Source organism: Montipora foliosa, chromosome 11, assembly GCF_036669935.1.
Source record: "Montipora foliosa isolate CH-2021 chromosome 11, ASM3666993v2, whole genome shotgun sequence".
NCBI classification, from domain to species: Eukaryota; Metazoa; Cnidaria; class Anthozoa; order Scleractinia; family Acroporidae; genus Montipora; species Montipora foliosa.
In genome coordinates this window covers 11,774,960-11,790,257 of record NC_090879.1, presented here as the reverse complement: position 1 = coordinate 11,790,257, position 15,298 = coordinate 11,774,960, and the positions used below count along the sequence as shown (strand labels likewise).

At 40.3% G+C, this 15,298-nt stretch overlaps 3 protein-coding genes across 6 annotated transcripts in view; 1 reads left to right on the top strand and 2 right to left on the bottom strand.

The window, feature by feature from the left end:
- Positions 1-999, bottom strand: part of LOC137977797 (uncharacterized) — a 36,128-nt gene extending 35,129 nt beyond the window's left edge. The window contains exon 1 of the mRNA XM_068825136.1: positions 760-999. Within this exon, the coding sequence (XP_068681237.1) occupies positions 760-918 (159 nt within the window). The 5' untranslated portion in view covers positions 919-999. The remainder of the gene's footprint in view (positions 1-759) is intronic.
- A 228-nt stretch (positions 1,000-1,227) lies between these two features.
- LOC137977793 (uncharacterized) lies at positions 1,228-7,116 on the top strand. Of its 4 annotated transcripts, none has more exons than XM_068825131.1 (5): positions 1,250-1,295; positions 1,423-1,490; positions 3,907-3,969; positions 4,224-4,508; positions 5,761-7,115. In XM_068825131.1, exons 2-5 carry the CDS (start codon positions 1,464-1,466, stop codon positions 6,016-6,018), a joined length of 633 nt encoding a protein of 210 aa, XP_068681232.1. In that variant the 5' UTR covers positions 1,250-1,295; positions 1,423-1,463; the 3' UTR covers positions 6,019-7,115. The 4 variants fall into 4 exon arrangements, with proteins under 4 accessions (XP_068681230.1, XP_068681233.1, XP_068681232.1 ...); XM_068825130.1 differs by having other exon boundaries at positions 1,259-1,295; positions 1,386-1,490; XM_068825129.1 differs by having other exon boundaries at positions 1,228-1,490; positions 5,761-7,114.
- Positions 7,117-7,887: 771 nt separating this feature from the next.
- LOC137976672 (uncharacterized) lies at positions 7,888-14,878 on the bottom strand (the record flags this gene model as incomplete). The annotated part of the gene is made up of 5 exons (XM_068824037.1): positions 7,888-8,001; positions 8,884-9,086; positions 12,344-12,515; positions 13,512-13,574; positions 14,804-14,878. Coding segments are annotated over 5 exons (627 nt in total), but the record flags the coding sequence as incomplete, so codon positions are not given.
- Positions 14,879-15,298: the final 420 nt, after the last annotated feature.

Below are 15,298 nucleotides of genomic sequence, written 5' to 3'. Positions count from 1 at the left end.
GGGTGGTCCATGGACCTGGGGTCCATGTTTTGTATACGTCCCATTCGAAGCAACAATCATCAACTTGCAAGCTATAGCTATGAGCTGAACAAAGTGTCATTGTCATGCTTCGATGACAAACGATATTTATTAGACGATGGAATAAAATCATAATCTTACAATCTGAATGACAAACTTTACCGACAACGTTTACGCATAAAGTTTACTCACAACGTTTACTACTAACGTTTACTACCAAAGTTTACTCATCAAGTTTACTCATCAAGTTTAATACTTAAGTTTACTCATAAAGTTTACCTACAAAGTTTACTACTAAACTTTGCTCACAAAGTTTTAATTACTTACAAAGTTTACTACTAAAGTTTACTCACAAATTTTACTGATAAGAAAAATATATAGATTAATTTTTTGCAGCTGTATTCTGTTGTAAATTTTTTTGAAAGATTTAGCATTGACCGCAAAATTGAGTGTAAAATTGAACTCATAATGAAAAAAGAGCTCATACTCCCAACTCCTATACTACTGAGATAAATAATAAATAGTACGTGATGGCTCACTCTCTCCATCGCTGTTAAACATGGACTGCTTGGAATAGTACTTGTTAGAATATAAACACACAGTGATAACCTACCACTGTCACATGATCGAAGGATTCTACTAAAACTAACCGAGACTTAACTATAAGCGTCTTAGCTTACTCTCTTTTAAAATAACATTAAGACAACTTCTAAATGAGAAACAAGAACCCGAAATACTTACAAGAGCAGCTATCCAACAAGGAGCAAACACGTAGCTGGTGAATACGAAGGTAACGAAGCGGACTTCATACCTATCCACCATGCCAAGCACCAAAAAGATGGCGCTCATCACAACCTGAACGATCGAGATGACTTTAAAGAATCGTCTGTTATGCCCCATTTTACAGTTCGGCGAAGTGACTGAAAGAAATATAGACCTGAATTTTGAAATTCAGCTTATACCACAGAAGGACCATGCAAGAGGCGCGTGTGATTAGTATTTGCATATTTACAAATTTGCATATGAAATTTCTCGCAGTCGCCAAAACCACAGTTAACGTTCCTTTACCGATGTATACCCTCATTTGTTCTGCGACGAACAAAATACCATTTACTTTACTGATAACTTTGCTATCAGTCGACGAAAACGTCTAAATTTTACATTAAATAAAAAGAAGAAAAAACCTGTCACGAATTAATTGCTTCATATACCTTTATCAGTTACTGTAAGTCACGTATGCGGAAAATTAACCGTTGGATGACTTTTCCGCACACCAGGTTTGATTCCAATAATTCTTACAACTTTGAACAACTTGACGTAAAATGGTCTACAACAGTCAGGATTTGAAAGTCGTTTCCATATTTCAGCTCGTAATGACGGCCGTCTTCTTGATCCTTGGTTTAGTAGATCGATTTGAAGTACGATACTTGTATACCAGCTTTCTGATGGCGCCATTTTGGACGGCTGCCATTGTAAGTAGACTTAACTTGGTCGCACGGTTCCATGCGTTGCCTCCCTCGTTTAATCAAACGCTCTAGACTGCTCGTAGATTTTTTAAACCCTGCGGGTTACAGCCGTTTCATGCAGCTAGCTTCCGATCGGTGAGAACAATTCATTTTCTTAATATACTTCGCTTGACGAAGTTCCATGCATGTGTCAGCGACTCGAGTTAGCCTTCTGTGGAACAACAGTTTTAAGGGTTTGTTTATTTGTTTGACTTTTAGACTTGAATCATTCTGGAATCACCGTGAACTTTCACGCCATGAGAAAGCGCATGAACCATTTTCAAAATTGACTTCTATACCACCAGCTGCTCACTCATTCTGTAATATTCACCGTCTTTAGTTAGTTTACTTATTTTCTTCATGCATAGCTTGAATTTATTTTTACCGTGAGTCTGAAATGAATAAAGCCGCTGTTACACGTTGAAACTTTTAGCTGAAACTTGTGTGCAACGGCGTTGCGAAACATGTTTCAGCACGCGTTGGACCGTGTAACATGGTCGGTTTCGTAAAACGTTTTGAACTTCCGTTGCGAGACAAGTTTCACGAAAAGTAGAACCGCTTTATACTTCTGCAACGGTCGCAACGATCGCATTGGTGACAAAAACAAGAGTTTCACCGTGTAACACCACTTTGTGAAACCGGTCTCCCTCGCTCTTGTCAAACTACGCTGCGTAAACCAAGCAAAAACCGGCTAAGGCCATGTAAACAACATTTCGAGACCAGTTTCAACGTTTCCGAACGATTTTCGATCTTTTATGTTACACGGTGCAACACCTGCTGACACTTTTTTTGCAGGGCCGTTGCACATGAGTTTCAGATAAACGTTTCAACGTGTGACAGCGGCTTAACTGTCAATTACAGTTTGCTAGGGGAGTGAGTGAGTGCTTAGCTAATCGCTGAGAATTAATTGCTCAAAATTGTGACTGTGAGCTTAGAAATAACTTAAAGGCGTTTTTAACCGAGGTGCCTAAGAACGAGGTCTGCAGTTAAGAAAACTATGAAGTGAGATTCTAGCTCTCAAATCCAGACTCTCGCTCAGAAGCATAACTACTTCTCAGTCTTCATCGATCTGTTTGCGTGGCTGCACTCGTCTGGTGGTTCAATAGCCATAACCTTAAATTTTATCTTTTGATAGTCGACTTGCGAGGTTCAAAACCACATTAACTGTGAGAAACTGTATAACTGTATTCCGCTGAAATACGCGGGATATCGATATCGCCTAATATTGATCTGCATTCGCCTAGGATGCGATCTGTAATTATACAATGGTGGAGAGAGGGTTGACATGTTTGTTTTTTTTTGGGGCTGAACAGACATAACTCAACTTTGCCAATATGTGTGACCTCCATTCATTATTGCCACACTTAAATAAAATAATGATTTCACTAACAATTATGTTTATATTAGTAGCGGTGAACAATAAAACGTTACAGAAAACAGTGTTAAACGGCAAAATGCTAAGTTATTTTTGTTGCACGATTTCAAAAGATTTGGATAATTATGCTCAATATTAATTTTGGCTATGTGGGGAGATTTAACCATACGAATAAAGCTTTAACCATATATTTACTGATATCAGTGTAAGGTGAATCACCAATTCGACCTTTGTGGCAGACTCCAGTGGTTCCAAGAGAAACAAGCTCTTTCAAATTGGTATGGTAAAAAGAAAAAACTCACTATTTTGCTCCATTATGTCAACATGAAAAACCTAATATGTATCCTAAGCACTTGTTATGTTGAAGCAATAGCGACGCCTCAATGTTATCCTCCATTACTCTAGCTTGATTATTGTAAAATGAGTATTCGAGTAACGAAAAAAAAAGAACAAACAAAAGAAAAAACAAAAACAAAAAACACTCGCTCTGATGCAGCCGAAGAGTGTTGAATTTATCGCAAAACCTTTGGGCATGTGATTTGTGTACTGTGTAATTGAGGGACTAGTGTCCAGATTCTTCTTAACCAGCCTAAAGCCCCTCAATTGTCAGTTAGTTTTTGTTGCTATTATTCCGGCAGAATGCTTGATTCGTTTGCCGGTGCACTATTTCGCCCAAAATAATCATTGCTGGCATAATATGTAAAATTTTATCGCCGGCTGAACACAGTGGTTGCGTGAGAAACAGGCTCTATTGTTCATCGAATCCCTTCCCTCAGCTTCAACTCAATGTAATGTAATAAAATTAAATAAATAAAAATAAGTATTTAAAGACATGAGCCCCACCTGCACCCAAGCCGCACGGACCATCAAACGTATTAAGACAACACATACTCAGAGACTGTCATACGAAGTGTAAACATCTTGTACACCCGCACCAGTTTTTAGTTGAGAGTTTTCTTTGTAAATCGTCCTGATAGTGTCTGATTGTTCTCTTTTCTTTCAACCAAGGTGTTACCAGTTGGCATCGTAGGCCTGGTTTTGTCCGGCATGTCAAGACGCCCCCCGAATTTGGTAAGACAGTTGTCTACAGCATTCTGTGAGTAAGGTTTTTCCAAAAGACTAGCAATGGTCTTTGATTTCCAAAACAGCACAACTCTGGGGGCTCTTCCCCCTTGGAGCACAACATCAGAGCGTACATCCGGCACCGCATGGCACCGTCACGGCACTGCACGGTACGGAAGGGAACAGCACGGCACGGTACAACACGGCACGGCCATGTACTCATTCACTCTGACTCGCTTCTCTTCTTTCTTGCTCTCTTTCAGATTTATGCCCTCAAGTCAGTCAGTGTGGCTTGCGCTGTGATGTCAGCAGCAACAATGTACCACTATCAATGGGGTATTGCCACATTAGTAGATGAGAAGGCGGGTTACTGGTACCCTTTTCACTTTGTAGAAAAGGACACCGAATTCAAGTTCACCAGTCAGGAAAATACTATGTTGGCCATATCCTCCTTAGCAATTCTATTTTCCATCATTGAGATGATCCTTGCCTTTGCAAGCGCTAAGAGCTGTGGTGACACAGGCTATGAGCCTCCTCAAGATAATCAGGTACACATAGTTACCAATAGAACGAAAGGCTACTTGTGATTCATCTACAATCTGACTTTTTTGAGAAATTTTGCAAGCGCTAAGAGCCTATTCGAGAGGATTAGGTACACTTTTAGTGGTGGACTTACGAAGTGGAGGTGGCTAGTGGTGGATATCCACCATTATTAAAAACTGGATCATTGGATAATGCAATTCGAGAGTTTTGATTGGCTAAGCCATCATGGGTTATGAGCCATTATACCATGATCTACAAACACGGCAAGCATATGCGTGATTTTTGGGCCTTTTCATATTTATTGTAGTCTAGTTTTCTATATTTTGGGGGCGTTTTTAATAAACAATTATTCCACTCCCGCTTGTTGGATATGAGATGATTATAGCCAACTCGGCGCTACGCGCCTCGAAAATATTCAATTGTTGTTCATCATGAACAATACCTAGCTAGTGCTGAGACATGCTACTTAACTGAAAGAAATATAATTTTCAAATAAACTTAATGGGCTTAACAATCCCAACTGGCGGGAGGCAGACCGGTTGGCTATTTGCAAGCATGACCAAGGAGTCAGTTGAACTAGGGTCCACCGAGAAACAGCTCCAGCCGAGTGGTCAGAGCGTGGCTTGAACCCACGACCTTCGGATATCAAGTCCTGCGCCCTAACCACCCAGCCATGCTGCCTCACAAAGCTGCCTTGCTTAGAATAACTGAAAGCTACTTGTCCTTGTCAATTTTCCTGTCCGTTCAGTTTGATTCCAAACAAATAACACGCAACAGTTTTGTCGCTTTCTTTCAGTTTATTGTTTTAAATTAAAGTAATGAACTATAAATAGATGATTCGCTTGTTAGTTTGCTAGTTTGCGAGAAATGATATGAAGTCACATCATGTGGTAAAAGAGGCCTGGGGTTGCATCGAACGTGATTCGAAGTTTACTTGTACCTCACACTCGAATCCGGGCTTGAGCTTGCTACGATTAATAGGGTCATATGCGGGCCTTAATATCAAGCTGTCAAAGAAGGGGCGGAGGAGGGTTGAAAACTTTTGACAGCTACGAGCAGCGACATTTACACTCAGGCGTCCAGGAGCAAAGAGAGGACTCTCTTTGACAACACACCTTTATGTAGAATTCTGATATGACCCATGAAGCCAATTGTTTTCCGCCAACCAGATATTCTTAACAATGACCCTTTCCCGTCTTACATAAACCTAATTATTCATGCTGCATAATTGGTGGCCTTTTTATTCCTTGTTTTCAGGTAGTGTACCCCTTTCGCCAATTAGGAACCGGACAAATCCAACTGCAACCACCACAACCGACCTATCCGATGCTTGCAGGTCAGGCGGTGATTGCTGGTCAGCAGATGGTTGCAGGTCAGCCGATGGTTGCATGTCAGCCGCTGATTGCAGGTCAGGCGGTCGTTGCAGGTCATGAGATGGTTGCAGGGCAGCCGTTGGTTGCAGGTCGGCAGATGGTTTACGATCAGAAGATGGTTTCAGCTCAGTCGAGTGTCTAGCCAATAAAAGCCCAATCAGTAATAAATTATCCTTCTTGTTTTTCCTTCTTGGTCTCCAAGATGGGATAAATGTTTGTTTCTTGAGAAATTGAAATTTGTATTCGATGGTTGTCCATATTTAACCGTATTTATAGTTAGATTAGGCTTTGATGGCCTCAATCGTAGGTCCGCTGGGATTGACAGAGACAGCCTTTCCTGCCCGTACTGTTCGCCTGCCACATTATATCCATATTACTTAAGCTCTAGTAATAAAACTTGTGATGAGTATGATATTCAGGAATTTTACATTGAATGGTACTTAAATGATATTCAGCGATAGTATCACAACCCCAGTGAATAATTTGCTTTCCTTGGTCGTCACCAAGGTGGTGATGCAGTCGCAATTACTTTGTAGTCCAGTAGAGAAGTCGGGTCAGTAGAAGGAAAAACTGCTCGGAACCCTTAGAGAACGGTATTATTTTCGTGATATGATCGCATGTCCCGAGAATACCTGAATAGGCCATTACCGAGTTGCCTTTTGCCTCTGTGTCAAAACGGGTCTAAGTGCGAAACTATTCACATGAAATACAAGTTTTTTTTTTTTTTATGCAAATCAAAGTCGTTTTCAGGAAGAATGGTTTCGCACTTAGAAAGGTTTTGAAACAGAGGTACAAGGAAAGTGAAAATGGCCTTTTCAAAGGATGTCCCGGTACTCGTAATTCAACTCTAGTCCTCACGTTACATGACTGCGTGTTTCAAGTTCAAGATGGCCGCTGTAAAGTTGAAAGGTCACGCTTTTGTCTTGTACTCCTGGTCTCTTCATGCTATGGAACTGGTATAAGCGCCGGCCTGATGGGGCCATTTGGCTTAAGTGCCCCGACGTTTGTCCTTTGTCCATCTAGGGGTGTTTATTAATTATATACGAATTCTTTATACCACCATGCAAACAGTCCAGTGACCACAGAAACAAGCAATAAAACACAAAAGCAAGGAAGAAAGAGTACTTTTGTATCGACAAATCGTTTGAATATATATAGTTCCGACAATATGCTCAATACTTTTGCGTTAAACTGGCGTGATCTGTTTTGTTTACAGAAGTAGCAGTTTAGCTAATAAAGTCTGATTTATGCTGTATTGGTTAAATGAAATAAACATCATTTAAACCAATGCACTCACTAATTTTATACGAATTTTGAGGCCGGAAAATTCTGGGGTTATATTAATTGGTCTTTTGGGCTGCTGGCGCCCTTACTTTATCATTCAGGGCTATTCGACCAAAGTTCAGAGCAAAACTATTAAAAACTTAGACGATTACACCTGGTTCTTCGGAACGTATTCAGCCGGGAACATATTGATTTCGTTTTTTTTTTTTCGTGGATCTCGCCTGCAACTCAGCCCATGAACTTGCAAAAATGAACTCGACCAATATTTTTTTTTAAACTGGCCTCAAGCTAGTTAGCAATAACTGAGGAGGGACGAGAAGTAATATATCAAACACGAAAGACCGTGTTTGGTCACATGTCCAAACACCCAGAACAGAGTTGAAAAGTACAACACGTGTAGCGGAGTATTTTTGACGAACTTCGAGGTGTTTGGAAATGTGGTCAAACACTTTCTTGAGTGTTTCACCTTCTCAATCGAAACTAAAATAGAAAAGAAAATGGAGAAGTAAAATCGTCAAAATCTATGCTAATTAAGATCAGATATCCAAACACCGTCACGATCATGGATTTCTTTGTTTAAACTTGATGAATTATTAATGAGTTTGAAAAGGTTAAGGGTTTTAAATTTTCACAACGGGTAATATAAATATTCCTTAAAAGATGAAATATAAATATTATAAAAGTGATTTTGGAATTTCACAGTTACTGTGAAGAAGCAGAAAGAAAGCTACTGAAGGGTATTGTAGCTGGATAATGGAATAGCAACCATCGGCTGGGCTGCTGTATTGGTCGGTTGCAGTGGGGTTTGTCCGGCTGCACACTGACTAGGCACGTTGCCCGCCTGAAAACTAAAGAAAAACAAAAACAGCGTTTTGACTTCTTAGTATCGAGTCATCCATGCAAATCACGGTGGGCATTCGATTTGAGGGAAAAGTACGGTCGCGAAATATAACAGGCAGAAGATAAGAACAACGGGAATCTAAATTAACGGCATTAACTGAAGAGAGTGTGGTGTAACGTGAAGTGCTAGATTTCTATCCCATATAAACCATGTGAGCGTTAGCCTTACTGATGGACCTGGGCCCACACAAGGACAGAGAAAAACCCTGGCCTCCTATCCAGCTTGGGGGGGGGGGGGGGGGGGTAGAAAGACTCCTAGTCGCTTCATGCTACAGAAACCGGGATAAGCTCCAATGCTGCTGATAGGCTACTTGCTAGTATGCAGAATTCACCTACAGCAGAGTGAATACTGTTAACCTATAATAAACTGTGTCAAGAGCGACATGTATGGGTTATTGACCAAGTGTGAGGTCGAGATGGCTGGATATTGGCCGAGTTCTTTTTTTGCGTGTTTATGGATTGAAACGGAGTCGAGGTCCAAAAACTCGCAAAAGAAGAACGAGGCCAATATCAAGCCATCTTGACCGAACAAGCTTTATCAATAAAGGATTTATTATATGGCATTTCAGGAATTTTTTTCTTGCGGGACACGACGGGTAGTCCCGAGCGGGTAAGATAGCTCCATTTTGCCCGCTCGGGTAGCCAATCACAGCGCAGTATTTTATTCATCTTGCCCGCTCACGGAGCTAGCCATGTAATAAACTTTCATACTCGCTCAGTGTCTCTCTTCCCATTTTTATGTCTAACGGTTGAATTTTTGGCCCATTTCACGACTAACGGTTTACGCTTTTTGGGCCCTTGTTATTGGTATCACCACACATACCTGACTGACTTGATTCTGTTGTGGAGATTGGTAGGGTGGATCACTGCTCCATGCACCACAAACGGCGAGGGAAATCTCAATAGTGGAAAATATCACAACCAAGGAGCTTATTGCCACCGCAGTATTTTCTTGGTCGATCAATTTAAGAGGTGCGTCCTGTCCTGTCCTAGGGACAAAGGGAGATCGGCGCCAATCCGCATTATCTGAATGGGAATTCCAAAGGTTCTAAGTCAATACATCCCACAAGCTGCATTGATAGTGATACAGTGTCACTCCTGATACCAAGGCGCAGGTCATACTCACAGAGCTCGAGGCGAGGCGTTTATCTGAAAGTGGTAGAAAAGAAAGCGACTTCAGAGTGAACTTCACGTGCAAGACAATAATAAAAAGTATGAAAGACAAAGGCTCACGTTTTCCATGTTTCTTTTTCTTTTTAACTTAAATAAATGAAAACCTACTTCACTGCAATGGACGATGACTAAGGAATTCGCTTTTGTTTGGTCTTGCTTTACATTATGTACTTCGTTTACTCTCACACAATCAACTTAAGGACCGTTCATTTTATATGGGGTGGGTGGTTGCTGGTGGGAGCTAGTGGGATTTGATATACAGTGAAACGTGTATTAATTGGACACCCTTGGGACCCTCACTAGGGTGTCCTCTCTAAACAGGTTCAGCAATAATAGTTAAATAGCTAATTATTAACTCTTTTGTAACACAGTGTGACACAGTATAAGATCAAAAACTGCTCATGGCACATGTCATGCTCATGTCCAGACAGTCAATGCATCAATCTGAAATAATCTACTTAGTTTAAAACGACATCACTGAGCAATGTTAAAGGAGTCTGAGCTGAGCATTTAGAACTAAAAAGCCCCTGAAGTGTCCGCTTATTGCAGGTTATGTGCAGCAAAATGGCTAATATTGGTGTCCGCGTCCGCTTAACAGAGGTGTCCGCTGAAGGTAGGCTTTTTTTATAGTAAAGCAGGAAGAAAATGTAGGGACCCGAGCCTGTGTCCACTTAATAGGGGATGTCCTCTTGGTAATACAGATTTCACTGTATAGGTCCTGCAATATATAACGGTGTGAAATAGTTGAAACAGTGACTTTGCAAGTTTATTTCGTTTCTATTCGTTTAATCTGCTTATTTGTTAATTTCGAGTGATTTCCGGTCATCGGTCGTTACTGTAGTTTAGTCTCGTCATTGCTTACGTCACTACTTGGCAAAGCACTAAACACGTTTTTCGTTTCCGCTCGCTAACCCGCTCAACATGACCGCCATGTTTGTAACGCTGTCGAACCGATGTATTTCTATCACTGTTGTATTTCCTGCTTCCCCACAAACGGTGTTGAACGCTGTAAATAAAACTCTATTTTTTATTGTAAAAGGCCATAAAATATAAACCGTATCGCGCGGGATATGTCTCTGACTCTGTTTGGTCTCTGGTGTCAAGTTACGTAGTTACATACAACAATAAGCATGAAAAAATAAATAAAAAGGTTCAACTGTCTGCCGTCAAACTGTCATTTTTTTCAACCAATGAGATTTTATGGCCGTTTTTACGTAGCCAATCAAAAACCGAAAAAAGCTATTGACAATGTTCGTGTCATTACGGCTCGTAATTCCACAGCCCACTTTGACAACGTTAGGACGCAATTTATCATCAATAACAGGACAGACGCACAAAAAACTCACGTTAATTTGTTAAATTGTTCATACTCAATACTCCGGGAATGTGGTAAGGGGAGACGCTTTCCTATAAGCTGGTTCAGGGAGGGGGGTATATGAGGCAATTCAGCAGTTTTGGACTTTCTGGTCTGGGTACTAAGTTCTCAAAAGACATTTTTAATTCCGAAACGTGTTATAGATACGATTAATCAGTAATTGGATTTCGTGTCAATTCAGGGATAATCGTTCTCGTAATTTTAAAATGAAATTATGAGAACGTACGATTACTCCCTGAATTGTACTCCACTTGATCCAGTTACCATTAGCTATACCAATCGATATGGTCGCATTAACATTCACGCTTTATTGTGGGACAATCTTTGTCGAAGGATAGACGTTTCTGAGAGTTATAACACTAATAGTAGTAGAAGTAGTAGTAGCATTACTAGCAGCAGTACTAGTAGCAACAGCAGCAGCAGCAGTAGCAGTAGTAGTAATAGTAGTAGAAGTAGTAGTAGCATTATTAGCAGCAGTACTAGTAGCAACAGCAGCAGCAGTAGTAGTAGCAACAGCAGCAGTAGTAGTAGTAATAGTAGTATGTGGTAGTAGCATTACTACCAGCAGTATTAGTAGCAACAGCATCAGCAGCAGTAGTAGTAGTAGTAATAGTAGTAGAAGTAGTAGTAGCATTACTAGCAGCAGTACTAGAGCGATTTAACTTGACCCGTAAACAGGGAATAATAGTTATTGTGTAACACTACCTCCTAATTAGACCTATTGTTTTTCTGTTACTCAGACTACTTACACGAAAATACCCCACGATCTTTTGTAAAAATTTCTGACGTTTAGTCTAATAAACGAAGAAAAGTATTACAATAACTGTCGTATAATTTATCTCTTTAGTTGTGTCATTATTGTGTGTTCTGTTTTTGTGTCAGTTTTTTCATCCTCGATCTTGTATACACCATGTGATGGGAACTTTTACGCAAATATAGCGTGTAATATTCCACTATATATTTCACGGGTCGAGTAAAATCACTCTAGTAGCAACAGCAGTAGTAGCAGTAGTAATAGTAGTAGAAGTAGTAGTAGCATTACTAGCAGCAGTACTAGTAGCAACAGCAGCAGCAGGAGTAGTAGAATGTGTATTGTAAAGTTTTAGAGTAATTTCCTTTTGTTTTTTGATTACTTCTCGCGTGCAATCGATGACGCAGACCGCAAATACTTTCCTACATTTTTATGACATTTCTTTTTTTAACATTGAGAAGGGATGAGAATTGGAATGACTTGTTTAAATACAAGTCGTTCCAATTTTTCCAGCTTCTGTTTTGTGATCCCTTTGGCATACCTGAAATTAAAGTAGCAGAGTTAGTGTATGTAAGGTAAAACATTTTTATATAACTCTTTTTGGGAATAAAATGTTGGGATATTATTATCCTCTCGCTAATTATTTATTTATTTGTCTTATTAATTTATTATTTATTTATTTTATTTGCACAGGCCTACATTTATAACAGTTGTAAGTTATAACTGAAGTTAGCTATACTCTGTATAATTATTGTCCGGCCGGGACTCAAACCTGGACCGCTCGATACAAGCGCACTAACCATGAGACTACCGCGCCTCCTACATGTTTTGCAATATCTTGCAGTAACTAAGCTGTTATAACTTTAAAAACCTGAATTTCTCGCAAGGGCTGGTAGCCTTTACCTGCTGCATCTACATCACCAAATCATAGCGCTTGCAAAAGCCAGGATAATCTCAAAGATTGAAAATATAGCAATCAAGGACGCGATATGCCTAACATGGTCTTCTCTTGCTCTGTGTACTTGATTTTGGTCAGTTTTGCAGTACTTCTCATGTATTTGCTTCTCACGAGACTGGTCACAGCAGAGGAATAGATGCACTCTGTTATTACTGATACTAAGGCACACGCCATGCTGACAGACCTCAAAGCCATTATCTAAAATCATTAAGAAAGAGAGGGCGGTCTTAGAGTGCGAAAAACTTTGTTGTAACTACTTCATGTAAGTTACTATGTTTTTTTTTTTTTACTGCCACCACCACTGATAGTTAAATAGCGAAAGTTGTTTCTGTTAACTTCATGACAGTTCAATGATGACTGAGTGATCGAACAATCACCACCATTGCCACTACCACGGCCACTACCAATTTCACTGCCACTGCCACTGACTGCCACTATCACTACTGCTATCGCTGCCTCTACCACTAACAGTGCCACTGCCAATGCCACCGCCAGCGCCACCACCATTACCTATGCAGTGTTAGATGCACTGCCACTGCTGCTTCCTCAGCTCCCGCTGAAACTTAACCGATGTCTTTCTTCACTCAGAATAAAGCTGACGTAGCTTTGACTAATGTCCTCAGTTTTGGAACTACCTTATTATAGGAAATTATCGATACATTTAATTTAATACATCTAGCTTGATTTACGTCGATGTTAATTTTAAAAAGTACCCGGCTTTATTTCACCTTTATTTCAGTAACAAAACCTCACCTGCTTATAGCTTCACTATCAATGCCTTGGAGTCAGTATCTGATAGTTCTTATTTATGAAATGAGTTCAAAATGTCTTTCGACTGGTTTTCGTATTGATCCGTTTCCCAGAGGGCATAGCTAACCTCGTCAGTCTTTCTTCTAAAAATTTCCAAAGCCCGCTCGTCCTCCCGCCTTACGGTCACCTCAACTGAGCTAACAATGACTTGAAATACTTTTTTCCCTTTAGATATGTATATTGAGACGGTTGTGTTCAGCAAATGTGCGTAAAATAACGTTAGGTGAGTTAATTTTGTGTCACGTAAATTTTCTTCGCGTTGTCAACGTGCATCGTTAAATTCCTATGATGAGGTATAAAGTAATTTATCACGATCATAGAGGGTAGCTTTAAATCTAAAAGAGTCAAACAACGAAACAGGTTTCATTTCTGTGTAGGTCTTACCAAAGTTAGGGAGTGTATAGCGGAGGTGGACAAGGCCAGTCCCATGATACCAGCAGACAACACCTTGGTAAAAACAGAAAACAGTACAGTTCGCCGTCAATATAGAATGGAAACTTAAAGATAAATCATGCTTGATGTTCGAATTACGTCTATGGCATTCGTAATTGGTAAGTTATTTTTTTTCCTATCTACTAAAATAGCTGACCTCACAGGCCCTGGGTGTTTTCTATGAGCGTACAGTCAACGAGGCGCAGCACAGTGTCGAAGAGTGAAAGACAGGCATGCAGAGTGAGATCACTTGCATCATTTTTTGTGAGCGCTCTCAAAAATAGCCTTTCTTGTCGTCGCTTGTGCGATCATTAGAAGCGCTTGCTCAATTCTTGTTATTCTCCGCAATTTTGAAAGCATGATGTCTACTCTTCTCAACAGTTCTTTCTTTCGCTTCTTCGGTCCTCTTTTTGTCCTCGCCGTGAATAGCTCGTGAGACCCCTAGTCTGATTTTCTTTGGCCCGAGCCAGCCAACCGGCATTGCTCTCGTCAGCAAGCTTTAGTAATTTTTTGGCGATGGCGCAAACATTTTTCAGCTCATAATCCCTGGCTTTCTCTTCCTCCCTTACAGCAAGGAGACCACGCCAGGCTCGTCCACAGTCCCTTAATCCTTGTTATGCGTGATTACAAAGAAACGCGCATTTATATTATAACCTTCCAGCTTCAGCTTTCCAGCTTCAGCTTTCTGGCTTCAACCGCTCTTTCCAATTTCTGAGCTTCACTGGTTGTTTTAAAGACCAAGCCTGGTGTAAAGCTTTGTATCGTCTGATCAAATCAGAATTTGAACAGTTCGAAAACGTCCCCTACAACTGCATAGCCTGGCTCGTGGAAGGTTCTGGGCTCGATGGCATGCACATACGATAACGAAACCCGGAAATGCTGAGTCTGAAGCACACCGTAGTGGTGTTACACTTCATAAAACATCAAGCAATTCACTTCTTTATATGCCCTACTGAAGTCGCAATGAGGAATATCACTGATAGGAATCGTAGTGCTAACGAAAATGTATAAGCATGAAAACTTGCATGCTGTCGCGAACACTTCCAAAGTAAAATATTATCGAAAAATCGAAAATTTATCAAACGTTGTCAAAACAATTCATCGTCACTTACATGTTAACCCAAGCTGCAACTGGTTCTTCATCGGTTGTTTTCAAGTTTTAATCTACTTTAAAAACATTGTGAAGGAGAAGAAGAGGCAATATCCTACCATGGATCATGTTTACATCTCCGCAGTGTACTTACAAGAACAGCTATCCAGCATGGTATGAAAAGGAAGCTTGATAGAACACATCGCACTTGAAATCCGTCGGCCGACCCCGAGCGTTGAAAAGATAAATAACATCAAAATCTAAACTATCCAAATCTTCATTTCAAGACGTCTATTTTGTGCAATTTTGAGCTAGCTTTGGGAAAAGGTGACTGTAAGCACTTAAATTTTGAAAAGCTAGTAAACTGTCCACTGATAAATACAGAATTATACATAATACATACAGTCATAATGGGCATAATACGTGGAAGGTCCTTCGGGTAGAGTCTCACGAATACGTAATTTTATGTCCATATTTAAGAGCGCTACGTTTGTACATGTAAATGCACGGGCGAAACCGAAAGATAATTAACTTTGCCGTCAGCTCTTTAGACATGGATTCGTCTTGCTTGTCTTAGGACGCTTTTTCATTTCTCTCTGGCCTCGTCTGTTGAGTAGAGCTAACCCTGTCAATAGGGAGCTTAAAGTGC

Bases quoted from the DNA above. Each gene is read 5' to 3' on its own strand.
- LOC137977793 (XM_068825129.1), top strand. From the start codon at position 1,341: ATGGTCTACAACAGTCAGGATTTGAAAGTCGTTTCCATATTTCAGCTC. The intron at 3,970-4,223 runs GTAAGACAGTTG...GCTCTCTTTCAG, and splicing joins CAAGACGCCCCCCGAATTTG to ATTTATGCCCTCAAGTCAGT. The intron at 4,509-5,760 runs GTACACATAGTT...CCTTGTTTTCAG, and splicing joins AGCCTCCTCAAGATAATCAG to GTAGTGTACCCCTTTCGCCA.